Source organism: Equus quagga, unplaced genomic scaffold (assembly GCF_021613505.1).
Source record: "Equus quagga isolate Etosha38 unplaced genomic scaffold, UCLA_HA_Equagga_1.0 73442_RagTag, whole genome shotgun sequence".
NCBI lineage: Eukaryota > Metazoa > Chordata > Mammalia > Perissodactyla > Equidae > Equus > Equus quagga.
This window is the reverse complement of record NW_025802777.1, coordinates 13,519,956-13,547,825: the sequence shown is the minus strand read 5'-3', so window position 1 is coordinate 13,547,825 and position 27,870 is coordinate 13,519,956. Positions and strand designations below refer to the sequence as shown.

The 27,870-nt window shown below is 38.1% G+C and overlaps 1 protein-coding gene across 5 annotated transcripts; it reads left to right on the top strand.

Moving 5' to 3' along the window:
- The first annotated feature begins 23 nt into the window (after window positions 1-23).
- On the top strand, window positions 24-27,452 carry LOC124234285 (ubiquitin carboxyl-terminal hydrolase 16). 5 transcript variants are annotated; one of them, XM_046651562.1, is made up of 19 exons: window positions 1,697-1,822; window positions 2,611-2,792; window positions 4,918-5,019; window positions 6,655-6,833; window positions 9,940-10,043; window positions 10,836-10,939; window positions 12,093-12,277; window positions 12,844-12,939; window positions 13,518-13,648; window positions 13,955-14,042; window positions 15,102-15,180; window positions 16,507-16,598; window positions 16,950-17,006; window positions 18,166-18,342; window positions 20,317-20,980; window positions 22,304-22,398; window positions 23,316-23,402; window positions 26,983-27,139; window positions 27,243-27,452. In XM_046651562.1, the coding sequence occupies exons 3-19, from the start codon at window positions 4,959-4,961 to the stop codon at window positions 27,365-27,367; spliced, it is 2,481 nt and encodes an 826-aa protein (XP_046507518.1). In that variant the 5' UTR covers window positions 1,697-1,822; window positions 2,611-2,792; window positions 4,918-4,958; the 3' UTR covers window positions 27,368-27,452. The 5 variants fall into 5 exon arrangements, with proteins under 5 accessions (XP_046507520.1, XP_046507521.1, XP_046507517.1 ...); XM_046651563.1 differs by lacking the exon at window positions 1,697-1,822 and adding an exon at window positions 2,162-2,177; XM_046651564.1 differs by lacking the exons at window positions 1,697-1,822; window positions 2,611-2,792 and adding an exon at window positions 24-148.
- Window positions 27,453-27,870: the final 418 nt, after the last annotated feature.

Below are 27,870 nucleotides of genomic sequence, written 5' to 3'. Positions count from 1 at the left end.
AGAGGTTTTATTCTACCCCAGTGGCATTCCTGGCTGCTGCCGCTGTGAGGGAGAAGGACAGCCGGCACAGTTTCCTCGGTCAAGGAATGGGCCGTTAAAGTGACGCTCGCCAGATTCGAACTTGCGGAGGAATCGTTCGGGAATCTTGGTATAATGCAGATCGGGATTGGGTAGGTGGCGGTGGGGACCCCGATTCTGCATTCCTAAGATCTTCGACCGCAGTAGCGATCCTGCTGGTCCCTGAACCACACTGGGTAGCAAGGCATTAGGGAGAGGTCAGCGTGGTTGGTGGCCGTGGTGACCTTAGGTGGGACCCTGTGCACGCACAGAAATTTATCCCGACTAATAAAAGGACAATTTGAAGGCGACTCCAACACGAGACTTATTGCAGTGTTTTCCTTCTCAATCTAAATATACGCAATGCACTTTTTTCTTTGTTACATATTCATTTTAGAAATCTCACAAGTAAGATTTTTTGTAAACACTGATGTTCATTGGTATCAGGTATTGTTGCCAACTTCCACAACTTTTTTTTTTTTTAACTAAAGTAAGGTTAGTAAATAGGTCTTCATAGCTGCATCCTCTACTTGGTGTTTTGTGAGCTTTTTTCAATGTCATTAAATAATCTACTTTTTTCTCCAATTTTTATGAAAAATTTCAAGTATATAGCAACATTCAGAGATAAATATATAGGTAAATATGAAAGAAGAATACCAGATAGTGATAACTGCTGGACAGAGAAGTAAAATAAGTTGCTGTGAGTGATCGGGTGGCTGTGTTACCTAAGGTTGCTCAATTTCTCTGTGAAAAATGACTTTTAAGGTGTGAATACAATTATAGTAAGATACCAACGACGGAAAATCAAGGGGAACAGTATTCCATGCAGAGGAAGCAGGTGCTGCAAGGGCCCCAAGAATGTGTTTTAGCATAGAAAAATAATGCCTGCGTGCTGAGTGATGAAAGCTTAAAAAATTATTATATCAGCAATAAAGAGCCAGCGAGCCAGCTTCCCCCCCCAAGTTTAACCATCGTTACTTTGGCTAATTGGACAGGCTAGGATGCCACTTTCTTATCCCACTTTTATTCGATTACTAATAAGGATGAACGTTTCTTCATATCTTTTATGACCAATTGTTCTTTTATCGTGAATTACTTGTTTATATCCCTTCTCTATTTTTCTCTTGGCACCTGCATCTTTTTCCCCCATCGATTATTATGTCTTCTGTATAACTAAACTCCCGGGCGGCGAGGTTTATGTTTGTTTAATTCTCTTCGCAGAGGGCTTGGCACTTACGTATATTGCACCAATAAAAAAATAAAGGTTTGAAAATTTTACCCTTCGTCGGCAAGGTTAGTTCAAGACAACGTACTTAACTTTAAAAGTTGACTGGACAGAATCAACTTTAGGGAAACCGCGTGAAATTTAAATGTTCCCGTCTTAGCCGCCTTCTGATGTATTGTGTTTGAGTAAGGTAGACTCCGAACCTCTGACCAGCAGCAGGTACCCGTATTTTAGTGGCGTTTAAATAACTCCATATTACATCCAAACAGGGAAAACTCATTGCCAGGCAGATTCCGACGCTGTAGGCTCTGAACTTCCGGTGCCAGCCGCGCGCAGGCGCCGATTAACTAGCGTCAGCGCCCGGGGACCCTGGGGGCCAACGCCACTTCCCATAATGCCGCGTACCGGAAGTTGTTGCTTTCTAGGGGTCACTCTGGTTTCGGCTCTGTCGCTCTCTTTTCGTCACCGGGAGGAAGACGGAGCTGACTGCCCAGCCGAAAGGCCCAATAGGGGATGCAGTTATGGGCGCTGTCGTTGTGGGTGAGTTCTGGTCCCACTGACTCTGACTCACGGTCACCGCTCGCCTGACTTCCTGCGCTCCGAGAGCCCGAATCCTCTGCTCCGAGTTGGTTCTCTGCTCAAGGCTCTTCTTCCTTAAGCACGTTACGCGGCCTCGGCCCGGTACCGCGTTCTCATTGGCTTCCTGTCCTGTCAGTTCCAGGAGCTGGCCAATGAGTTGTCGGTGCTGGCGCCCTTCTCGACGCCGTGGAAGCCGCGGTTCCCCCGTGGGTGCGGAGCAGTTGGAAGGGAAGGGGAGGTGTGGCGGGCGCCGCGCGGCTTTGGGTATCCCGCAGGTTGCGGCTGGGTTTGCTGTTGCATCCGTATGGTGTGATTGGTAGGAAAAGCAAGCTCTGTCATCTAACCAGTTCGGTTCTCCTGGGGTAGGACAGATGTACGCAAAACTTGAAAGCCATATTGAAGACTTGCTGACAAAAGTTTGCCAAGCGCTTGCATTTTTAATGGACTCGAGCAGGCATGGGAAGACTGGGAGGGCAGAGAGGGATGGGAACTGGATTAATATGAGAGCCGGCAAGATGAGCTTTGATTCAAATTCTCTGTGGAGTCCTGCAAGGAGTAATTTGCTAAGAAGCTAATTCTTCTCTGAAGGCTCGCCTGAAAGACGTAATAGATTTATTGATGTTTTATAGCTGATGGTACTCGCAGTACTCTGTTCTCACGACTCATTAGATGCCCTTTACAGTTGTCAAAAATTTATTGGAGCTCTTTCCACATCATTGAAGTGACTCCCTCCTGTCCTCTGCCTGCAGCAATTGCAATTCGTCTTTCCAGTTTTCCTTTGGAGTCTGGGCTTCTGCAGTCCTCAAACCAGATTTGCTAGTCTGTCTTCACGACTGCAGACTTCTTCATTCTTTGTCTTTTTCACCGGAGCTTGTTTGCTTAATTCTTATGTACCTACCTTTGCACCTTATAATCATCCTTTATGCCTCAGGTACTATTCTCTTTTTCTATTTCAATGCAAAAGGTATTTCTTGAGAACCTACTGTGTAATCTGCTATGTAACACTATGCAAGGTGCTGTAGGCAGTTGAAAAGTAATGCCTGAAACCATTTCTTTTTCCTAGAACTTTAGATTCCAGATAGAGAAATGACATATGTCCAGGTTAAAGATTTAAGAAGCAGCCCACTGTTGTATCTGATTAGAGGACAAGATGAATCGTGTACACAATAAACACTGCGAAAGTTCAGTTGAGAGATTTATTTAGAGTAGAATGTTTGCCTAAGGCCTCATTGAAGTGGATATCTTGGAGGATTGGTAAGATTTGGGTAGATAGAATGTCCCCGCTAGAGATCAGAGGTATAGAGGTGTGCCAAGGTGTTTTGGAGTAGAGGGTCCCGAAGAGACTGGCTTGATTGGAACGGAGAGTGGTAGTCTTGGAACCAAAAGATCTGCATTTTAGTTCCATCTCTGCCACCCCGTCGTCTTTCCTCATTTTGTTTCTGAGTTTCCTCCTTTAGGGAAATTCTCCATTTAAAGAGTTGTTGTGAAAATCAAATGTTTATGAAAGGGCTTTGAAGAGCAAAAGCACCATATAATTAAAATTGAGTTCTTTGTTGGGAGGTAATGAGGTTCTTTGTTGAGAAGTAATGAGAGTCAGGATTACCAGAGCATTGGAGACAATTTATAAAGGACCATGAGGGGAGATCTCAGGAGTGTGGACCGGGAAACTGTTAAATGCTTTCCGTCAAGAGAATGATGTGATGAAAATGGCATTATTGGAAGATATATCTGGTACCAGAATGCAGCACAAATTAGAGGGAGTTGGATTGGAGGCAAGAATTTGGCTGCTATTTTTTTTCTAAAATCTACGATCTAGATAAGATAAATTATGTTAAGTGTTATTTTAGGGTGGGAAAAAGTTCATAAAATATATCCTCATTTTACATGTACTCATATACTTTGTGTTCTTTTGTTATTTGTTAATTCATTTATTTTGTAAACATGGGAGCTTGTTACATTTTAAATAATCTTTGGAAAGGTTAACGATTACTTGATGTAGCACTCATTTTTCAGACAAACCTTTCTGAATTACCTTTAATTACATGAACCCATTAAGAGCTAAAAGAGGAATACTTCTAGGGCTCTAAGGCAGGGCAGGATGACAGCCAAGTAGCAGAATTAATTGGAAAGTGTTTTCAACATGAACGTCCCAGGTCCTACTTTCTGAGTATGTAATCGGAATTTTAATAAGCATACCAGGTAAAATCACTTTTATGGTTGTTGAAGTGATTTTGACACTAAGTTATTCTAATGTATGTAAAAAACAAGTTTTGAGTATAGTTTTTCAAAATCACTATATTTAGAGTTAAGTAGACCTCTATTGCTTTCAGCACTTTTCATGTTTTCTAGTTTTGAATTGTTGACTAAAGAGGTGAAGATGTGGTGTGTAGCTAGATTTGTCATAGTCTTCCAAACTGATTTTGGCAATACTGTAATAATGTAAATAGCTGAGAGTGCAGTTGTAATCAATTCTCAGTTAGGTGATATCCATCGGAGATCCTAGTGTGGAAAATGCAGAACAGTGTATCACATTTTATATCTGGCTTTGAAATTACTTTGTAAATTTTCTAACTCCCTTTAGGAGGTTGTTTTCAGAATTATTTTTAGTTTTTCTTAGAGAAATTATCAATTTAATTTGCATAGACTGCAGACCTAAGAAAGATAGCTTAGAAGGAAGGGAAATTATCTTAAGTTTCAAAGGACAACCACTATTCCACACTTATGTAGTGAGAAGTTGAATTCCTAATAGTGTGAAGTGCTGAGACTTTTCCAAAACTGTGTAAGAAGATGTAGGTTCTCTCCTGACCTTTACTTTTATTGAAAACCTCTTAACCTTACTAAGAATCAGTTTCCTAAGCTATGGAAAACAAGGGTAATACTATCGTCGCTACTTCAGGGTTCTTATTGAAAACTAGATGATATATGTGAATGGTCTTTGTAAATTATGAAGTGTGATAGACATGCAAAATAGATGTGGCTTAGTTATATTACTATCTACTAGAGAAATATAAAACATACTTTTTTTTTTGTCAAGCTAACTTTATCTTGTTTTCTAGATTGTTATTTTGTCTTCGTAAGTAATCCATAAAGTGCCAACATGGGAAAGAAACGGACAAAGGGAAAAACTGTTCCAACTGATGATTCTTCTGAATCTTTAGGTATATTTCACCAATTGAATCTTTAAAGTAATGTTTATATCCCTAAATGGACACACATTTTACTATGTAAAAGTGGGCTTAAGGTGTACATTATTATTATGTAATTTGCGTTTTAACTTAGTGTTTAGAGCTACATGTCATTTAAGTCTTTTCAGCATTTTTAATGGCATGATATTTCATTGACATAGACGACCATGGATCATAATTTATTTAGATAGTCTTTAGCTTTTCAGTGTTAGGAATGGAGAGACAGTAAACATTTTTGTAGCTAAATCTCTGTGCCCGTCCGCTTATCTTCTTAGTACAGATCCTAGAATTAGAATCACTGAATTAAATGGTATATTATTAAATTAAATGGTATAAATTAAACGGTATTTCAGGGCTCTTTTGGTTCTATTGCCAAATTGCCCTTCAGAAATGTTTTACTAATTTACAGCCCCCTAGAAGCATAATAAAGTGCCCATTTCCCCGAACCTTTCTCAACACTGGTTAGTATCTTTTGTAAAAATTTTTGCTGATTTGCTAGTTGGAAAAGGGTATCTTCCTTTGTTAGTTTATGTTTCTTTGCTTACTGGGATTTGGTGGTTTTTCACATGATCTCAGTTACATTTATATTCTCTTGGTGCAAATTCGTTGGACATAAAGCTAGTTGTGCCACTGGAGTAGTTTCTAAACCTCCAGGGACCCTGCAACAGTTGACATCTAGAGTGGCTTGCAAAGCCGTTTACTGATCTGCTCCCAACAGCGTGTTCTCTCAGGTCCGGCTGCCCGTTTATACACATGTGACTGCCGTTCTGAGCAGATAGCATGCACTTTTACGTTTTATACCTCCATTTCTTTGTTCATGGGATGTGACCCTTTCAGATTGTTCTTTCCTCCCTGAGGGCAAAGTTTAAGTGTGAGCTTCAAAGTCAAAAAGACTTGAGTCCAAATTCTGGCATAGCCACTAAGAAGTTGTGTGACCTTGGGCACTAAATTTTAGTTTACTCATGTCACTGGGGATAGTAGTGTCTTCCTGCCAGGGTGGTTGTAAGGATTGAATGAACTAATGTATGCAAAACATTTAGCACAGTGTCAGGCTCATAGTAAGTGCTTAATCAGGATCAGAAATTTTTATCAGTGTTGATATCTTCTAAGTCTTTACAGACGTTGCCTCCCCTGGGAAACTTTTGTTGACTTTAGCCTTCTCTTCTGGTGCTGCTATAGCAAGTTTTAGAAATTGTTATGTATTTATTTAATTGCCTCTCCTGCCAGAATGTGAGCTACTCCAAGAGAAGAGCTGTGAATGAGTCAGGTTTTGGTTCCCTGGTATCTACCATAGTGCCAGGCCTGTGACCGCTCTGTTGTTGACTGGATGAAGGAACTTCTCTACAAACCTATTAAAATAAAGAGAATTATAAATATTATAAACAGCCTTAATTTAAATTGAGGTGAATTTAGGGTGGTAGCTTCAAAAAAGCAAAATTTCAAAATTTTTATAAAATCTCTTTATCACATAATCTCATAATATTCAACTATCAGATTATTTAACAATTTGTTTATAAATTCATATTTGAAGTTCAAATCAAAGGTAATTTTGAGATTAACTAAGGAAAGCTGTATTTTACCTCTGTATTCCTTTATTTGTTTTAATAGAACCTATGTGCAGGCACATTAGAAAAGGATTGGAACAAGGTAATTTGAAAAAGGCTTTAGTGAACGTGGAATGGAATATTTGTCAAGATTGTAAGACAGACAATAAAGTAAAAGATAAATCTGAAGAAGAAACGGAAGAAAACCCTTCAGTTTGGCTGTGTCTTAAATGTGGCCATCAGGTATGCTAAGATTTGGATGAATGTGGGATTTTATAAAACTGTTTGAACTGTCTTAGAGGGTATTACCTCAAAGCACAGTATGGGTGAGTAGGATGTCAGCTGGCCTAGATCACGTTCCCTGGAGAACAGATTCTGAGACTGAGATTTGTGTCTGCGGGGTTTACTGAGGAGAGTCTCACACCAGGAAAACAGTGAGGGAAGCAGGACTAGGTGGAGAGAGAAGCTGAACAAGAGGCAGTGCTACAGGGCCTTAGCTGATCCCACAGTGACCTCTGGCCCTCAGAGATGTCCTGAATTGAGGCGAGGGGCCAGGCCTTTGACTGGTGCGTAGACCGCTCATTGGATGTGGGCTGCCCCTGGGGAGGGGGACTAACCTTGGGCAAGACAGCTCCCTTCACTGAGGATAATTCCCAGGCGTGGACAGACAGACTGAACTGTGAGCGCTCAGCTGACCACATTCCTGGCGGCTGGGGGAATGAGTACCTTGGTCTTGGGGGGTGGATGGTATTTGGGTGGCAGAACAGCTCACAGGTATTGCCATGGTTCTAAAGGTCAGGGCCTCCTAATCACCCTCAGTGGTGGCGAGTTAACTAGGCAGTCCTGTCATGAAGCTTCAAAATGAGACACAGCTATTTTTTTTTTCATTTTCTTTTAAATTGAAATTTTTTTGAGGTAATTATAGATTCACATGCAGTATAAGAAATAATACAGAGATGTCTCTGTACACTTTGCCCAGTTTCCCCCAGTGGTAACATTTTATAAAACTATAGTATAATATCACAACCAGGATATTAACATTGATATAATCCATCAGTCTGAATCAGATCTCCCCAGTTGTACTTCATTTCTGTGTGTGTATGTGTGTTGTGTATGTGCATATGTGTGTATTAAGTTCTGTACAGTTTTGTCACCTGTGTAGATTTGTGTATCCACTGCCACAGTCAAGATACTGAATAGTTCCAACATCGCATGGCTCTCTTATGTTGCCCTGTTTAAATCATACCCACTTCCCTGCTGTCATCCCTCCCCCAGGCCCTGTATAGAACCACTAATCTCTTCTTTCTTTGAAAAATGTGTCATTTCAAAAATGTTATGTAACTGGAATCATGCAGTATGTAACATTTTGGGATTGGCTTTTTCACTTAGCATAATTCATCCAAGTTGTCTGTATCACTAGTTTGTTCTTTTTTGTTGCTGAGTAGTACTTCTTGGTATAGATGTACCACAGTTTAACTATCCACCTGTTGGAGGACATCTGGGCTGATCCCATTTTTTGGCGATTATGAATAAAGCTGCTGTAAACATTTGTGTGCAAGTTTTTGTGTATGTCTCTCGGTAAAATGTCCAAGAGTGAAATTGCTAGGTCATATGATAATTGAATGTTTAGTTTTTAAGAAACTGCCAAACTGTTTTCCAGAGTGGCTGTACCATTTTACATTCCTACCAGCAATATATGAGTGACCCACTGTCTCTGCATCCTTGCCAGCATTTAGTATTGTCACAGTTTTTTATTTTAACCATTCTGATAGGTGAATAGTGATATCTCATTATGTTCAGACAATTTAAAAAAATTTATATGCCTGCAAAGGACATTTATTGTTTATTTGTATTTGAAAGGTTTTCATTGAACCTCTTAAAAGCATATGATGAGCATGAATGTATTTTGCTACTTCAAATTTTCCAGAATACATTTTCTGTTACAAATTTTATTTATTTTGCTACTTTTTTAATTCCTAAGGGTAAGACAGTGACAGTATTAACTGTTAACTTTCGTCCTGCTATGGATGTCTGTTGCGCTGTTAGCAAGTGATTCTCAATTGTTGTCTTGAGACAACTCAGCCGTACATTTCAAATGATCTCAAATAGTGTTATAATTTTCAAAATTGATATCAAATTTTAATTCACTTATTTTAGAATTAAATGTTGAGTGGGATAAATTAAATCAATAGTGTATGATATAATAGTTAAAGGATTAGAAGCCATTGATAAGCATTTCCCCTCCAAACAATATTTTTAGCTACAGTAGAAACAGGAACATGGACTGTAGTCCAAGGGAGTTGGTGGCCTGGTTCAGATAGATACACAGTGAGGATGTATTTCTGAGCAGTGATTTACCCAGCTGGAGCCAGAAAGTTTGGTCATGTTGTTTTATGAATAAGCCTGCACATCTTGTAGGTGAAAATCTCCCATTTACTTGTTCAGTTAATGCTCATTGACCTTCCATTTGCTAGGTTTTTTTGGTAATAGATTAATTCTCTTTTTCATGCCTTCAGTATTTATAGTCCAGGGGAGAAAGGATATAGACGTTAACAACTTTAAGATATGGTAGAAAATAAGGAATGCCATCAGGAATTTACACACTGTTTTGTAGGAGTGTATTTACAAGAAGAATACAGTTTCTTATCTGGGAGGATGAGCATAGGCTCCTGACAGGAGGTAGCCTTTGAGTAAGATCCTCAAGTGGGTGGAATTTGGTCAGTGGCAGTAAAGGTAAAGGATTCCAAGACAAATGGAATAACATGAACGAAACTGTGTTGCTGTGAAAGCACTGAGTGTGTTTTTAGCCGGTGGATGGACTGTGAATAGGAGAAGATGGGAGTTAACCCTGGAAAGGTAGATCGGGGTCACATGGTGTTGGGTTTGTTGATTAGGAGTTGGAGAGCAATTCATAATTTTTGAATTGAGTGTATAGAATAGAGCTTTGTTTTAGGAACGTTAAACTGGAAACAGATACGTATGTGAAAAAAGAGGTTGAAGTTAGGGAAATATTTAGGCAGCTCTTAAGGACTAACTAGACCTAGACTAAGCAGACCAGACGTAGGGAATGACTGCGTCAGCGTGGTTTACTCGGACTGGGCAGGGCGAGCTGGAGATGAAGAATACTTTTACCACGTGGTTTACTAAATAGCTTCTCCCTCAGATGTCCTCAGTTGCCTATTCATGTTTAAGTTTTAACAAAATCACTCTCTAGAGTGCGACATTTTATTTTTAAAATTACAGGAATGGCAGAATTTCTCACCCACTTCCTTGTTCAGTATAGATTGCGAATTCTTTCCTCTTTTGGTGAGTGTTTGTGGCTTTGAGGTTTATAATTCTGATTTTCTAGGGCTGCGGCCGAAATTCTCAGGAGCAGCACGCCTTGAAGCACTATCTGACGCCAAGATCTGAACCTCATTGTCTGGTTCTTAGTTTGGACAACTGGAGTGTATGGTGAGTTTCAACTCCTGTGCCCATTGACAAAATTATTTGAAATATTGGAGAGTACAGGTGTTTGAAATGTTTAAGGAGCAAGAAAGTTAAAATTTTTGTAATATTTGTTTAAATCCCATCACTTTCAGAAGGCTAGAGAATGTGATGTTCTGAAAAGCGTTTGCCTAGTGTTGTACAAACACAAAATTGGTAGCATTTAGATGACTTAGGATTCTTCACCCTTTGTTCTTCTTGCTTGTGATATTGTAAAGCAGATGGTAGGTTGTTTTTAGTTTAAAAATAGGACACTAAGAAAAAATCCCAGATAAACTGAGAATATAGTAAAATTTTGGCAGCGAATTTGCATGAAAATAAATGTCAGGCTGGTATGTGTATTTCCTGTATTTTAACATCATTAAAACAGATTTTCGCATCTTTAAAAACCATGTACACAGCAGTGTTGATTGAACATCATCCATCAGTTGTATAATTTGTTAGTTTTGATGATAGAGGTCTGTATTTTGAAGAATGGGTAGAAAAAGCTTTTGACGTTAATGTTGTAAATAGCCATTTCAGTAAAATGTTTGGAGTTTTTTCACAGTATTTATATGTAGCCATAATTTGGGCTAAACTTATTAATAATAAACCAGAGTTAATATGAATAGTCTTCTTCAAGAAAACATAAACATTTTATTTTCAGTTTTTCTAGTAGAATAACTTGACAGTTACACACTTTGGGCTCCAGGGATTATAATTTGTCCCCTTTTTGGGTTGTCAGTTTGTCACTTTTCTTCTCCGATTTTCGGGACACAGGTGTTACCTATGTGATGATGAGGTCCAGTATTGCACTTCAAACCGATTGGGTCAGGTGGTTGATTATGTTAGAAAACAAGCTGGTATTACAACTCCAAAATCAGGTAAAATCATTTGTTTCTTAATATATACTGTAAAGTTGATTTATACATCTGCTGATACGTAGATTTACTGTACTACCTAGCATTACATATAGGCAAATAACGTCAGTTATGGTTGATTTCAAACTAAGAAACTGTTTTTGGTTAAGAATGTAAAAGAGTGAAAATATAGATAATTTTAAGGTGTTAGAATTAGATGAGAATCTGAGAAATAGTCTAGTCAGATTGATGAAGATTCTGGACTGAGTAATGGGCAGTAATGCTCTGCCGCCATCCCCTGGCAGAGGTGCTTAAGATAGACAGCCCTACCTTTGCTGAATTTACTTTGTTACATGGTTTGGATGATATGAAAGTAAAGTACTTGTAATGCCTTCAAAAGCGAAGATACATCTCAGGTTTTTTCCTTGCATAAATAAACTAATTGTATTGGCATACATCATCTGCTTTAAGCTGGTTTAGATTTTTACATCACAGAAGTATCTTTGGCAGAGTCAGAATTGTTTTTTTTTTTTTTTTGAGGAAGATTAGCGCTGAGCTAACTACTGCCAATCCTCCTCTTTTTGCTGGGGAAGACTGGCCCTGAGCTAACATCCACGCCCATCTTCCTCTACTTGATATGTGGGATGCCTACCACAGCATGGCGTGCCAAGCGGTGCCATGTGCGCACCCGGGGTTCTAAACTGCCAAACCGCGGGCCGCCAAGAAGCGGAACGTGTGCACTTAACTGCTGCGCCACCGGGCTGGCCCCCAGAATTGCTTATTCCTAACTTCAGGATTGGTTCATGACTCACGGAATTCATCTAAAAATTTATTTCATGTCCACATTGTTTACTTGATTGCTTTCTACTCTAGTTTCATTTGTGGAAACTTTTGTGCTGTACAAAAGGAATTTATCCCGAAGCATAGGCTGTTTGGTTTCATTTGTCAAACTAATGCTTACGTCAGTTCTGAACATTTTTTGTTTATTGTTTTTTCTCTCTCAGTGGTAATTTACTTATATTTATTAGTAAAGATTTAAAGTCAAACAGGTGACACACAATGATATTAAGGAAAATTCACAAATTCTAGAACTCCGTCCCAAGTATAATTGCGTTTTGTATGGCTTTATTACACATTTGCTAAATCTTGTTTTCTTCTTCCTTTTTTTTTTAAACAGCAAAAGATAATGGTAATATTGAACTTGAAAATAAAAAATTAGAAAAGGAGAGTAAAAATGAACAAGAGAGAGAAAAAAGGGAAAACATGGCTAAAGAAAATCCTTCCACGAATTCTCCTTCCCAAATAACTGTGAAAGGACTCAGTAATTTGGGAAATACATGTTTCTTCAATGCGGTTATGCAGGTGCCAGTGTTAATTTCTTCTCCCTTTAGAAAAAATCTAGTGTTTTCCTCATATTGTAGGATGTTTTTGCATATTTATTACTTACAGTATTGAGTTTTTTCCCAAGTAATTTATTTCTATATTTTCAGAGAAAACTCAAGGAAATGTTTACTTTGCATGATAGTAAAACAGTGTGCAAGGCACTGGGGTGCAGTAGGGTTCCACACAAACGTGGCTCCTGCCCTCATGGAACTTGCCGTTGGGTTCGGTAAGCACAGGATAACCTAAGACAGAAACAGATAGCTAGTTGCAAGGGGTGGCACGTGGTGGTGAGAGAACGTGGTGGTGGTAGGCTCACCCCTTCATATTGGGTGGTGGGAGAGTGCCCTTCTGAGGTGAAGTATTTACGAACCAAATAGAGTGGGCAGAAGAGCATGCCATTACTTTTTGTTTCCCAAGATAGATGAATAAAGACTGCAGTGTTGATAATGATTTTCTGTTTTGATAGAACAGATACTTCAGAAATATTTGAATAAATTGATATGCTTTTAAATAATTTTCCTTTTCTTTTCCATCCTGCATTCCAGAATTTGTCACAAACACCTGTGCTGAGAGAACTACTAAAAGAAGTAAAAATGTCTGGAACAATTGTAAAAATTGAGCCACCTGATTTGGCACTAACAGTATGTACTTAATTTTTTTTTATAATCAGTAATTTGTGAATGTCCCCATTCTAAATTATTTTAAAGAACTGATGCTGATTTTCACCTTTCCTGTTTGTTTTGTGTAGGCTGCCAACCTATTCAAGGTTCTCGGGCTAATAGAAGTTATCAGGGGCCTTTACATTTATTTGCTGTGTCTGCCAGGTTCTGCTGTGCCTTAGTGTTTGGTTTCCCTCTTGGGAATGTTGTTGATATTTGTGAAGCCCTAGGCGTGCATTGTTATTTTTAGCATCTTTATGGTGACTTAAAAGTTGTGTAGCCAAATGAATTTTACCGTATCCATTTTTATTTACATTTTGCTTTGGTTTTTTCAGTTCTTATGTAGTAAGTTTCTGATAATCTAAAACTAAAACAGTAGAACTGAATTCTTCATAAAACAGTCTATGACCAGAAGCTTTATCTTTTGATGTACATTTTGAAGTTTTAAATGAGGCAGTTCTATTAGGAACATTGGCAATGTAGGGTAACTAGTTACATTGTGGTAAAATAAATGATTCAAACATTTGACTGAAGAAAGTGATTTTTATTCCCATATTCAGGAACCCTTAGAAATAAACCTTGAGCCTCCAGGCCCTCTTACTTTAGCCATGAGCCAGTTTCTTAATGAGATGCAAGAGACCAAAAAGGGAATTGTGACACCTAGAGAACTCTTTTCTCAGGTCTGTAAAAAGTGAGTATCTGCTTTGATTGTACTTTCTGTGCATCAGTAAGATGCTGAGAAATGACGCGAAAAAATTAGTAGCTTTAGAATCAACCTCGTACATTTATTCAAGCATGGTTTATTTCACTTGGATTAGAAAACATTTGCTTTATGTGAAAATTAAATCTGCCAAGGGTGTTATTGGACTAAACAGAAATTTTGAGAAACTAGAACACTCTAAGATTTGGGATCTGATCCTAAGATTTTGTAAAAATAGTTTCATATTTTAGTAGACTCATTGTTGCTTTTCTTTTTTTTTTCCTTTTTATTCTGTAGAGCAGTGCGATTTAAAGGCTATCAGCAGCAAGACAGCCAGGAGCTGCTTCGATATTTATTGGATGGAATGAGAGCGGAAGAACATCAAGTTAGCAAATTTTGACCAGCGTAGTTTATAATCCCATCTTCATTCACTTGTCTGTCATTTGATGTCTTAAGGGTTGTTGAAGCAACGAACACTAGTTATTGAGCCATTGTACTTAAAATCTTTTTCTGCATCAGCCTTTTCAACCAGTATGTTTTAATCATTAGAATGAATGAAGAGAATTAGGAATGTTTCTCCTTTTCATGATGCTCTCTTTTGCCTGATGTTTACAATGTAATTGTCCTTTAAGGGTTCTATTGTACCTGCCTATACCAGGAGAGCTACGAAGTATGGGAAAATGTTTCTCCTAAAACGATTCCCAGTTGCAGGGCACCCTTACTCTTATTCTGACTGTGGTTTAACACAGCTTTTTCAATTTTGAAAGTATTTTCGTTTCGTAAGAGTCAGGGAACATTTGTTGCATTTTAAAATTTTCATTAATTGCCAGGATGTAAAGTAATGAATCTGTGGATATAAATATAATTAATAATAGTAATAATAGAGTGATAACAACTAATATTTATTTTCTTACTTCATGTTGAGCACTACTCTCAGTATTTTATGTAAATTGCTTACTTAGTCCTCACAACCATTCTCAGGGGTAGACGCTGTTATCATTTTCTCACTCCATACGTTCTGAAGCTAGAGTGCAGAGAAGTTCAGTGCCTGGTTCAAGGTCACCCACTAATGATGGGGCTGGGCTTTGAGCACTGGAGTCTGTCCCTGTCTCGTTTAACCATTCTGCTTCTAGGACATGGTATTTCAGTGGGCTCTCAAAGGAGGGGTGGGCATGTTCTGAAAAGCTTTGGTTTAAATAGGTTAAAATCTTGAAATGATAAGACAGTGTCTTTATTCAGGGGTTAGTGATTGTTTCAAACGTATAATTCTTTTTAGCTCCTTGAATTAACTTTGAAAATGTAATTTTATAAATATTAATTTTTATTTAGTAAGTTTGGGGAGCTAATTCTTGATCACTTTCTTGACTTGATTACATATTTTCTAAGGAAAGTAACTATAAAATTTAAAGTTTAATAGTATATGTATCCATTTTATTACTTTTAGAGAGTGAGTAAAGGAATTCTTAAAGCATTTGGTAGTTCTACTGAAAAATTGGATGAAGAACTAAAAAATAAAGTTAAAGGTAATGTCTGACTTTTTGAACTAAAACACTGTAGTCCAATTTCTCTGTACCTTAGGAGAAGATTGCTGGCCACGTGTATTTTGAATCCACAGTTTTTAACATAAAATTTCTCTTTATCACCATTGATTTTAAAAAATTATTCAATACTTCAAAGACAGATATTCAGAAAAATTTAACTTTTGGCATATTCTTTTTGTGCAATATTATAGGGAAATTAATAAAGATAGAATTAACATATCACATTTTTACTTTTCAAAAGCTCAGCCTTCTGATTAGCAATGATAAGTCAATTAAACTTGTCTGTGTAAGTTAGTTGCTGGTTTATCAGTTATGGAGCCACCTTCCTTCTTATTGCTGTGTGTCATTTAAAGATTTAGGGCAGATCTCTCCAAGAGAACTTTTTGTGATGGTGGAACTCTTCTATATCTACACTATCCGATACAGCAGCTGCTAGCCACATGTGGCTCTTGAGCCCTTGAAATGTGGCTGGTGCAACTGAAGAGCTAAATTTTTATTTTTATTTAATTTAATTAATTTAAATGGCTGCAAGTGACTAGTGGCTACTGTGTTGTAAAACACAGTTTAGAATAAGCACATAGCAACTCTTTGCCTCCTTGGTATTGGGCCTGGCCAGTAACAGAGAGGATTGTGTCTGCTGGCACTATCTGTCATAAAATGTGTTTATGTAAATGAGCACCTATCATTTGAATAAGACTTATGAATTTCATGTATTTACAAAATTGGGTGACCAGGTAGTAAAATTATTTCACCTTATACTAAAGTCATCAAGATTATTTCTGGGAACATAGAAAAAATAAAAGGAGGATTTTGTCTGAAACATTTTCCTAGGATTTTTTTTGTTTATTGTTTTGGTTTTTAAATGGAGTTCAGTCTTAGAGTTCACAAAGCAAGTTACATGCATTCTCTCCCAAGTGTGCTGCCAAATGTTGGAATGTTAGAGCTGGAAGTGACTAGAATATCATCCTGCCTAGCCCAGTCTCCTCATTTTACTACTGGAGACATTGATGTACAGAAAGTCTCACTGGCTTGCACAGTTTATTTTCCACTGACTAGATCTTGGGATCTTGGATAAGAAGTTTTTTATTCTTTTTCACGAGTGTGATTCTGTGATTGTGTTATGCTCAAAAGTGGAGTATATGCTGCTGACTATAGCATAAAAATAAAACTATAGTAATTATGAATAGAGAAAAACAAGTCTATGGGATGGAAAATTAAAAATAAAATTTTAGGGTTCGATAGGTAAGTAGTTTTGACTTACTCAAGTAATTGTATAAAGGTAATTGGTAAACATTTTCCCCCTTATAGATTATGAAAAGAAAAAATCAGTACCAAGTTTTGTGGACCGCATCTTTGGTGGCGAACTAACTAGTACAATCATGTGTGATGAATGCAGAACTGTAAGTAGATGTAGTATGGACTGGATTTATTCATTAATATTAGCAGAGTACAGTTTTTCAGTTGTTTCTTTCAAAAACAGAAATGTCTAGTTTCATAAGATAGTCTGTTGAACTGCCCAAATATGCATAGTTCTTTGCTGGAACTATGAGGACTCCTTATATCTGGAAGAAGTTAGTTTAACATTTTAATTTATTTCCCTTAACCCATAGTCCTCCACGCTGTGTAATTTTTTATTTCAATTTCTTAAGCCTTTATTTTAAACGTTAGCTGTCCCCCCGTAATGTTACTGTACAGTGTTTAACGTGAATCTTTGCCTTCCTTTTACATTTTCTTTTTTTTGGTTGGTTAAGGTCTCCTTGGTTCATGAATCTTTCCTTGATCTGTCTCTACCAGTTTTAGATGATCAGGTAAGACGATTGAGTTTATTTCATTTAAGTAGAATATTTTTTCCTGTGTTAGATTTTACGAGGGAAACTTTATCACCTTTTCCAAGTTTGTACATTACTAGCTCATGGAAAAATTTTTCTTTATCTGTTTGAGATAGAAGAATTTTAAAGATCTGAATAAGAAATGGGGTAAAAACTTTTCCTTTAAAGAAGGATGGTGTATCTAGAATTATTCTTTTTTTTTGGTGAGGATGGTGGGCCCTGAGCTAACATTTGTTGCCAATCTTCCTCTTTTTTTTTCCCTGCCTAAAGTCCCACTACATAGGCTGTATATCATAGTTGTAGGTCGTTCTAGCTCTTCTATGTGGGCTGCTGCCACAGTATGGCTTGATGAGCGGTGCATAGATCTGCGCCCAGGATCCAAACCGGCGAACCCTGGGCTGCCAAAGCGGAGCAATACAGACTTAACCACTCAGCCATGAGGCTGGCTCCTAGAACTCTTTATAGATAATTAACTTGATTAGTTCACATGTAAGAAAGTATTTTCTTCTTATTAGAAGTTACTATTTATTCTCATTATTTAAGACTAACCACAAATCTCTTACAGTCTTAAGTTCATAAATATTAATAGACAGTATCTCAGTTTTTAGCCGTATTAATTTAGTTCCTATCAAGTAGTAGTAGGCAAAAAGAGAATGTGTTATGAATATTGCATAAATCATTTTTCAAGTTAATATGAATTAGAGGTTCCTTTAATCACTGTTATTTAGTGATTAAAGTCTTATAAAACTTATTTTCTCTTTCTCTGAAACTATCATTTACATGCAAAGAAAAAAGAATAAAAAGGAACACCTGTAGTGGGACATCAATCACTTATAAATAGAAAGTGCGTTTGGAAATGGACCTAATTACATTGTGATCCCACCTGCGTCTAATAAAAGTCATTGGATTCCTTTCTATTATACTTGCATGTGAAGTTACCTTTTTTACTGTTTCGTTTGCTTGTTTTCTCGGTATTTGAAGATTGCTTTCTAGTATTTGAAATGAATGAATTTTGTCCTGGATATATTTTCAAACATTGTGGAAAATAGGAGTAGAAAAATTTAGGTGACATGAAATCTCTTCACAAGCAGTAGTTGTAAAATTTTGTTTTTGGCCCATATTCTCTCCACATTTTTAGAGTGCTAAGAAAAGTATAAATGATAAAAATCTGAAAAAGACAATGGAGGATGAAGATAAAGACAGTGAAGAAGAAAAAGATAACGACAGTTACATGAAAGAGAGAAATGATATTCCTTCAGGAACAAGTAAGCACTTGCAGAAAAAAGCAAAGAAGCAAGCCAAAAAGCAAGCCAAGGTGGGTAATTAGGAAGAAAAACTACACTTTTCTAATTTCGCATTTCAGACTACCGCTGCATAATGACGTTTTGGTCAACGATGGACCGTGTATGCGACAGTGGTCCCACAAGAGTAGTACCATGCAGCCTAGGTGTGTAGTAGGCTATCTAGGTTTGTGTAAGTTCACCCTGTGATGTTTGTACATCAAAATCGACGCACTTCTCAGCACGTGTCCCCGTTAAGTGACGCATGACTATCTTCAGTTTGAAGTCTGAATGATGTTGGTAGACATGTCTGTTATTTTAAATATAGCACTTCCATTTGGCAATTATAGAAGTAGCTCATTTAGTATTCTCTGCAGGGAAATTTCTTTGAGTATATGTGAAGAAAAGATTGTGCTTTTCTTTTTTTAACGTGCAGTACTTTTGACAACTTTTAAAAAAAATTTTAATTCATTTTTAATGACTTTTTGAGTTGTTAATACATTGACATTCAAAAATTTTAAAATATATAAAGGTATGCAATAAAAGTCCCCTCACCTCTCTCCTTTTATGACATGGATAACCACTTTCATTAGTGTCTTTCATGTCTTTTTGGAAAATATGATCAAATACAAATAGGTAGTCTTGTTTTTCCTTCCCTGTAAAAACTATACACACTGTTCTGGACCTTGGTTTTTTTTTTTTGTTTGTATCTTCTTAATTAGATTCTTAGAGATCTTTCCATTTCAGGACACAAAGATTCATTGTTTTAACAGCTGTATAGTATTCCATTTCATAGATGTATCATAGTTCATTTAACCAATTCTCTTTTGATTTAGGTTGTTTGTAGTCTTGCTGTAATGGCCAGTGCTGTAGTGAGTAACCCTGTACTTGTGTCAATTGTAGGGTACATTGTAGTTTTGATAAATGTTATCTAACGGCCTTCCACAAAGGTTGTACCAGTATAGTCCCACCACGAACATGAAGCTTCTTGTTTCTCCTGACCCTTGACAGCGGTGTGTTATCAAACTTCTGGATTTCTGCTAGTCTGATGAATTTTCAATTCATATAATAATTGAAAATATTATTTCAATGCAGTTTTATTTTCCGTTTATTTTAATATAAGTGAAGTTAAGCATAGTTATATGTTTAAGAGCCATTTGTGCTTCCTTTGAAGTATTCGTTTATACTCTTTCCCCATTTTTCTTTCATATATAACTCTATTTTTAGCTGAGGTACATCAGAAAATATTTGTGTCATTTGTCCTCTGTGCCCTTCAGCCTTCTGGTATTGTAAGTTAAGCCTCACAGCGACTGTCCTTTTAGTTACAACCAAAAATGCTAATCCCTTGAGTCTTGAGGCAGTCCAGTCACAGGAGTCTCGATGAGATGCCTTTTTGCCCCTCTACTTGGAAATAGGCTGCAAATGGCAAAGAAGGTGACTTTAGGGAGGAAGTCCTTTATTGTCCTCTGTACACTGGCTTTCTTGCTTCCTCCCTAACTTTGGGCCATTTGTGTCATGGAATGTTTTCCTCTGTCCCTCTACCCAAAGCAGTCCTGTTCTGGTGCATTCTTGAGTTTTCAGTCTGTTTTTTATCTTCTCAGTGAAACTTTGACCCAGTAGTTATAACTCACATGGATACGTCCCTTCCTGTTGTGTGTGTAGGCAGGCTCACCACGTGGTTTAATACTTGGCTACTTGGCTTCTCTTAGTCACTTCTCTTAGGACAGAGACCATGGCTTGCACATTTTTATTTCCTCCAGTGTGACAGTTTTTGATGATTGGTGATTGTTTATTCCTGCTTTCAATTAAAGAACTTTTCTTCATAATTTGTTTGATCCCAGAGAGTAAAGGAACATGTAGAATCAGAAGTCTGGGAGTAAACTTGTCCTTATTAACTTGCTTATTTTTGATTGATAAGTAAGAAAACCTGATGTGCTCTTTCTCTTTTTCTCCCTCCTTCTCTCTTTCTATAAACAAACAAACAAACACATTTTGTACTTTTTACCCAGAACCAACGAAGGCAACAAAAAATTCAAGGGAAAGTTCTTCATTTGAATGACATCTGTACCATTGACCATCCTGAAGATAATGAATGTGAAGTTGAAATGTCACCTCAGGAAGAAGTGGATATGAATACCAACCATATCTCACAAGAGGAGCTTGTACATAAAGACTCTTACGTTAATCAGAAAGATTTGAATGGCCAAGAAAAAATGATAGAAATTTTAACTGACAATCAAAAATCCACAGAGGAAGTAGATATGAAAAATACCAACATGGATAATGATCTGGGGGTTTTGGCATCTTCTCCCGCTGAATGTAGTAGGGATTTAAATGGTGCCCACCTGAAGGAAGGGAGCGATGGAGAAGTGGACATTTCCAGTAGTTTCAAAGACCTTAACTTGAATGCTGCTCTCCAGCCTGATGAAATAAATATAGAGATTCTGGATGACAGTCATACTCCTGGGACCAAGGTGTATGAGGTCGTAAATGAAGACCCAGAAACTGCTTTCTGTACTCTTGCAAACAGGGAGACTTTTAATACTGATGAGTGTTCCATCCAACATTGTTTATATCAGTTCACCCGAAATGAGAAACTTCGAGATGCAAATAAACTACTTTGTGAAGTATGTACCCGGAGACAGTGTAATGGACCAAAGGCAAATATAAAAGGTATTTAGATTCTCTCACGGAAAGTAAAGTTCGTGTTCCAGGGCACATTTTGTACTGCATAGGTAGAGGACTCCTCTTTCAATTGTCTCAGGATTTGGGTGGCATCACTAAGTTCCGTCTTCTGTGTAAATATGTTAGTAGAAGGTTGGATAAGCAGAACTTTATTGGAATGGCTAGTACTCCAGCAGCAGTTAAAATGGGACGGTTTGCTCTCCGACACCTCTCCCTGTGGGTAAACTGTTCCCCTGGGATATTATCACAACAGGATCCTTACAGATAGTGGCTGTTTCTTTCAGTTTCCTGTCAGCATTTGCGATGGCCCTCATCTCTGCACCAAGGAAGCCACACTTTAATTCATCACTGTGCTAAAGTGACATGCCCAGTGCAAAGTCCTGGGAGTACTGGAAGGATGGTGCTTTCTTACAGTCTACCTCCAATATGGAACAGGAGGATATTGATAATTCCCCTCCTCCCTTTGTTTTTGAGTCTGAGTAAAAGTGGGATAGGGAGCGATCATGGATTCCGAAGGATTCTTACTAGAATTGCTGAAACATTTTAAAGATTTTATTTTTCCTTTTTCTCCCAAAGCCCCCCAGTACATAGTTGTGTATTTTCAGTTGTGGGTCCTCCTAGTTGTGGCATGTGGGACACCACCTCAGCATGGCTTGATGAGCAATGCCATGCCCGCGCCCAGGATTTGAACCGGTGAAACCCTGGGCCGCCGAAGCAGAGCACATGAACTTAACCACTCGGCCATGGGGCCGGCCCCTGTTGAGACATTTTAGAAGTCTAGCTTTTTATTTATTTACATGTTGATACAGAAGGTAGATTGTGTTGATCTTACAGCAATTCTGTTTGCTTTTAGAGCAGGTGTGGGCAAACTGTGGCTCACAGGCCAAATTTGACCTGCTGCCTGTTTTTGTATGGTCTCTGAGCTAAGAATGTTTTTTATAGCTTAACATTTGAAAATGATTTTACGGTGGAGAATGCTAACTTTGAACCCTAGTTAACCAAAATGTTAACTCTCCAAAAATAATTCCATTCTTCTTTTCAGTATACTGTAATCGTATTCAATCATTATTATTATATTTTGAATTCCATCAGTAAAAATTTGTGGAAGATTTTCCTTAATATGTAAATAATGACAAAATATCCTTGATTTTGCTTCTTGGTCTACAAAGCCTAAAATATTTATTATCTGGTCCTTTTCAGAAAGTTTACTGATTCTTGCTTAAGGTGTTTAAAATGAGTTTTATAGCAAATCTGAATGCTTTAGAGGTCTAAAATGATTTTCATACTGCTAAAATTTCTTTCTTTCTTTAGGTGAAAGGAAACATGTTTACACCAATGCCAAAAAACAGATGCTAATTTCTCTTGCTCCTCCTGTTCTCACTCTTCATTTAAAGAGATTTCAGCAGGTACCCTTGTTTGCTACCCAAAATTTCTTTTAAATATGTAACATCTGCTTTATTTGTATTGTCTCAACATGGTGCTGTGTTTCTTTGGTTTTCTCTTATTTCTTAATTCTAACTTCAAAGAAGTAGGAAAGTAAAAGAATGTATATGGGTAAGACAAAAGGTTTGATGAAGATACATGTCAAGGTGGAGGAGAAATTTGGGCACAGTCCTTCCTCAGTTGTACTAGAACTCATGTTGCTCTTTTTAGTAATATAGCATCTTACTCTAACCTTAATTTCAGGTTAAAAAAAACCAGTTTACTAGCTATATCTCACACTTAGGAAATTTCATGATGTTTTCCTGTTTTGAGTGTGGTATTTTATTTTTACTGATCCTTGATAAAAACACATTGGTACCTTGGAATTTCATCGTTTTGGTGACCCCCATCTTTTCTGGAAGACTTGCTGTAAGCAGCACTAGTTTCAAATTCAGTTCCAAATTGCCAGAGTACCTTCAGAACGTCTTCCCTCCTGTGGTTGGTATGGGCTTGGTTAATGAGGTGGGTCTCTGAACAATTCACTAAGCTTGGTTAGAGAGTGAGGCTGGGACTGTGTGCTTCCCAGGAAAGTATTCTACTGTGGCTGAGTTTGAAACACTCAAAACCTCTGGGCTAATCTGGTTTTTCTGGATGGCTAAACCAGAAACCTTGAGAATTTTCTCATGGGAGCAGCTTTCTTAATGTTTTGGGAGTGTGTGTGTATGGTGTGCACTTAGCAAAAACAAACTAAGAATCAGTGGTCAGGAAAAATAGAGTTTCTTAGGAAGACTAAACTAGGGCTGGATGTTGGTGTTCTTTCTGGCTTTGGAGTGGGGCTGCAGTTGACAATGTGTACAGCTTTTCCAGGAAAAGAACTCAATCTGTTCTCTCTCATTTTTAGGCTGGTTTTAACCTACGCAAAGTTAACAAACACATAAAATTTCCGGAAATCTTAGATCTGGCTCCTTTTTGCACCCTTAAATGTAAGGTAGGTGAAAGTAGTCCTTTTGGAGAAACGCTTTCAGGGAAATCATAGCTTACCAAATACTCCAGCAGCGACTCACATAAGTGTGAAGTTGATACGAATTACTGAGTAGAGTGGGTCTTTGATCTTCGCACCTTTATAATTTTAAGATCTGTGATGAATCACTTTGAACGTTTGGTTGTTATTTCAATTCACCATTTTTTTGAACCCTCATTATTGTGGCAGACATTGTCTTGGGAGTGAGGGCACAAAACTAAAGGTGAGCAGATACATTCATGCATATCCCAATTTAATATGGTTTGGTGTTAAAATTGGTATACACAGAGCTGGGGTGGTATGCACTTAACCCAGCTCGTTGGTGGGTCAAGGAAGTTCTGTGAAGGTAGACCATGCCTCAACTAGTACTTAAAGAAGGAGTAAGAGTTAGTATGAAGAGTCAGGAAAAAACAACTTTTCCAGGCAGTGGGAACAGCAGGAGCAAAGGCACAGCAGCCTGAAATGGCAGGGTGGATGCTGGAGACTGGCAGTATAGGCAGTTCTAGAACTTACAGTACAAGGTCTAGGGAACGCTGGGAGATGGAGCCAGAGAAGTGAGATAGGGATGAGACTTCGGAGGATTATCATGGTGAGGAACCTGGGCTTTGTTAGGGATGCAGTGGGGAGCCACTGAGGAGTTTAAAGCAATGGGGTTACAGCCAGGTCTGTGTATTACATAGGTTACTTGCTGAAGCAGGGAGGCTGGATTTTTAAGAGGCAAAGACTAGAGACCGAAAAACTAGTTTGGATGCTGTTGAGTTAGATCAGTCAATAGATGATGAGGGCGTAAACTAGGGCAGGAGAGGGGGAGATTGAAGGAATATTCCAGGTTGTAAAATTAACCAGGCTTACGATCAATTGACTCTAGACAATGAGGCAGTGGCCTTTAAATGGAGGCTGAAGGTGGTGCAGAAAGAGGAGTTGATTCTTGATTCCCAGGGCCTGGTTGAGAACTAGGCAGATGGGGCAGGTGAAATGCCCTAAACTGAGTAGGAAATACAGGAAGAAGAGCAGATTGGGAGGTAGAGAAAGGATAATGAGTTCAGTTTTAGATACTTTGAGTTTCAGATATTTTTGAGATATTCATGGGGCTGAGGCCCAGGGCAGAGAGGTTAGGGCTTGGGATAAAGATTTGGAAATCAGTACATAGGTGGTAGTTAAAACCATGAGAGGATAGGATCCCCTGTGTAGAGCATGGAGAGAGAAAGAAAAGAGATGGTAATGACAACTCTGGCGAGCATGTGGGTCTAAGAGGCGTAGGTAAAAGAGGAGGACACCACCAAGGATCTCAACGAATCTCCATGTTGAAGAAGAATTTGGAGAATCAGAAAAGCTATACTGTTGTTCTGTATATACTCAGATTTCAGATATTTAAGTATAAACATATTAATAAAGTCTTTCTGTGCCAAATTTAAAATGATGGAAATTCTCCGTTCCTCCCTTCCCAATTAAAAATTCTCCAAGAAGGGTATTTCAGAGCTGGTGGGTAGAGTGAATTGTAATTATTTTTATGTTATCACCATAGGGCAGGGCCATTTTTGCTGGTAAACAGAAACCTTTGGTTGGATTAGTTTTGAATACAACATCATCAGGAATCCATATTTTGCTTAAAATGCCATTGCCCTGTGTTCAAGTTTCAAGGAAAGGACTAAGTGGCTTCAGGGTCAGAATATCAGAGAAAAAAACTAGAAAGTATTTATGGATTAGACAGCATAGAGGTCATGGCAAATTTTTCAAAAAGTGTGGGTAACATCAATGGGTTGAGAAATAAATGAGAATATTGGAGGTAAAGCATGTAGATATGTTAGAACCTTTGCTGAGAATTGGTGGATCAATGAAGAACTTTTTTTAAAGTCTTGGAGACTTAAATAGGTTTGTAGGCCAAGAGAAAAAGCTAGAAGTTGAAGATAGAGAAAAGAGAGAGAGAACTGATTGAGCAAGACTCTGAAGGAAGCCGGAAGAACTAGGATGAGGACACAAAGTTGGGAGTATTGTCTCTGAACAAGAGAGAGAGGATACTGCATCTTCCTGAGAATGGGCAACTTGTAGTTGGGTAGGTTGTGTCTCAGTTTTCCTGAAGTGGGAGATGAGGTCAACTATGGAGAATAAAGGGTTGGGAGATAAGGAGAGGCTAAAAGAGTAGTGAAAGGGTGGGCCAGTTCCTGTGAAGGACATCCATGGAAGTGGCAGCTAAGAACGAGTTATAAGGTTATATGGTCATATTGAGGACCCTGATGAGGTAGAAAATCATTAATTTACCAGCCTGCACACTGTTCTGTAATTTTGTTCCCTGGCAATAGTAGGTGTCTGGGTGTGGGGTTGGGGAAGGTAGGTTGTAGCATTCAGAGTAGGGTTTTGTAAGGAATTGGATGTGGTGGCAAGATTAGTGGTGGGTGTTGAGAGATTACTTTTGAGAGTGATACATGTGGTCTAAGTTCTCAAACTTTAATGTGCTATGAATCATCTGGGAATCAGTAGGTCTGGGGTGGGGTCTAAGATTCTGCATTTCTAATAAGCTCTGAAGTAATGCTGATGCTGCTGTTCCATTACCACATTTTGAGTAGTGAAGATACAGACTTTCTGTAGGATTAGGCTAAAAGAGGCTTCATAGGCCGGGAGAGAATGAGGATTGGAGGATCCTGTTAGGTTGAAGAGTATAGGTGAGATGAAAGTTTGAAGAATGGAAGAAATGTGGACTGAGACTAGAAATTAGTAAGATTTCTGGTCATACAGTTCTGAGTGATGACCAGTTCTAGAATACAGTCCTGGTTGTAGTTGGCTCCTATTGGGCTTATTGATGGACACTGAAATCCCTGACGAAGCCGACTGGATTTGGAGTGAAGTGTAAAGTTCTTCAGTGAATAGGGGGCTGTAGATTAAAGAGATGACAGTAATATTGAAAGACAGTGATGCCTGTTCAGGAGGACTTTTTAGAAGAGAACATAAATGGAGTAGTCGTCTGAAAGTCGTCCCCAGCTGGGAGAAACATGTCCGTGTTGCCAGCCCAATGGGATATGGGGTCTTCAAAGAATAAGCAGCCTCTGCTCTGGGTGGGGAAAGTGAGCACGAGAGAGGTTCAATGTGCTTCTCACCAAATCCCTAGGGGGCATTTGAAAATGTGAGGGGTGGTTTTTGGCAAGAGCTCAATGCTGTCCTCTTGCTGCTAAAGGCTTACATTCTGGGCAGGAACTAGAATGATAGAGTTGTGGAGGTATTTTGGAATTATCTGATCCCAAGACTCCCAAGGACTCTGGCGAGTTCAGTTTGGTTATTTAAGTATCTGGGCCAGGAAATTGATTATAGCAAGTGGCCTCTGGTTTATGTTCTTCCAGCAGAGAAACAACAATGGCAACTTTCTAATAAAAACACAAGTGTGACACTACTCAGGCTTTGAAAAGGTAGGGAGAAAGTAGCAAAGTTCAGCTTCATGAATGATTTCTGCATTCCAAAAGTAAGGGTTAGAGACCCTTTCATAGTTTAAAATTATCTTGCCAACGGCATCTGTGTGAGACTAGAACTAACTTTTGAATTCCATTCATTTTTAAAGAACGTTGCTGAAGAAAATACAAAGGTACTGTATTCCTTATATGGAGTCGTTGAACACAGTGGTACCATGAGGTCAGGACATTATACTGCCTACGCCAAGGCACGAACTGCAAATAGTCATCTCTCTAATCTTGTTCTCCATGGTGATATTCCACAAGGTAAGAAGTCTGGAAAATTCTAGTATTCAGCAGATTATGGCAAAAGCAAAAAATAATCAACTTGATCTTTCCATTTATATTCAATTTTACATTTTCTCAACAGATTTTGAAATGCAATCAACCAAAGGGCAGTGGTTTCACATCAGTGATACACATGTGCAAGCTGTGCCTACAACTAAAGTACTAAACTCACAAGCGTACCTCCTATTTTATGAGAGAGTACTCTAACAGTTTCAGAAAGCGCTTTCTCTGGAAACATGTTTATGGCTTTTATAATGGCTGTAATAATAATAAAGTAAAGACTAACTGTAAATCATGTTCACTTAAAATGAAATACATGCCAGAAGGAAGCAAGTTTATTGAAATACTGAAGGGAAAATACCTAAAGTTTACAATGGTTTTGTATTGTCATGGTGGTTTTTTCCTGCTTCATTTCTGGAAAGGATTCAGAATTAAGTCCTCTGCGCTTAAGTGTGTCTGGGTGGTGGGCTGCAACACATCAATAAACTGACTTACCCCCAAAACTTGTTTTATTACTTAGAAGATTTTAAGTTGTATTGACTTAACCCTACTAGGTGACATTCTAAAAAATGTTTGAATGACTGGCTAATGAAACTTCAAGTGTGTTAAGTTTTTTAAAAAGTGTTACTTTGATAGGTATAGATTTGAGAGTAGTAGTAATTGGGAGAAACACATAATTATTCTGATGCCATACAGTGTGCATAAGCTGG

Coding starts and splice junctions, on each gene's coding strand:
- LOC124234285 (XM_046651564.1), top strand. CDS start 4,959: ATGGGAAAGAAACGGACAAAGGGAAAAACTGTTCCAACTGATGATTCT. Junction 12,278..12,843: donor TCTTCAATGCGGTTATGCAG/GTGCCAGTGTTA, acceptor CCTGCATTCCAG/AATTTGTCACAAACACCTGT. Junction 14,043..15,101: donor TGAGAGCGGAAGAACATCAA/GTTAGCAAATTT, acceptor TATTACTTTTAG/AGAGTGAGTAAAGGAATTCT.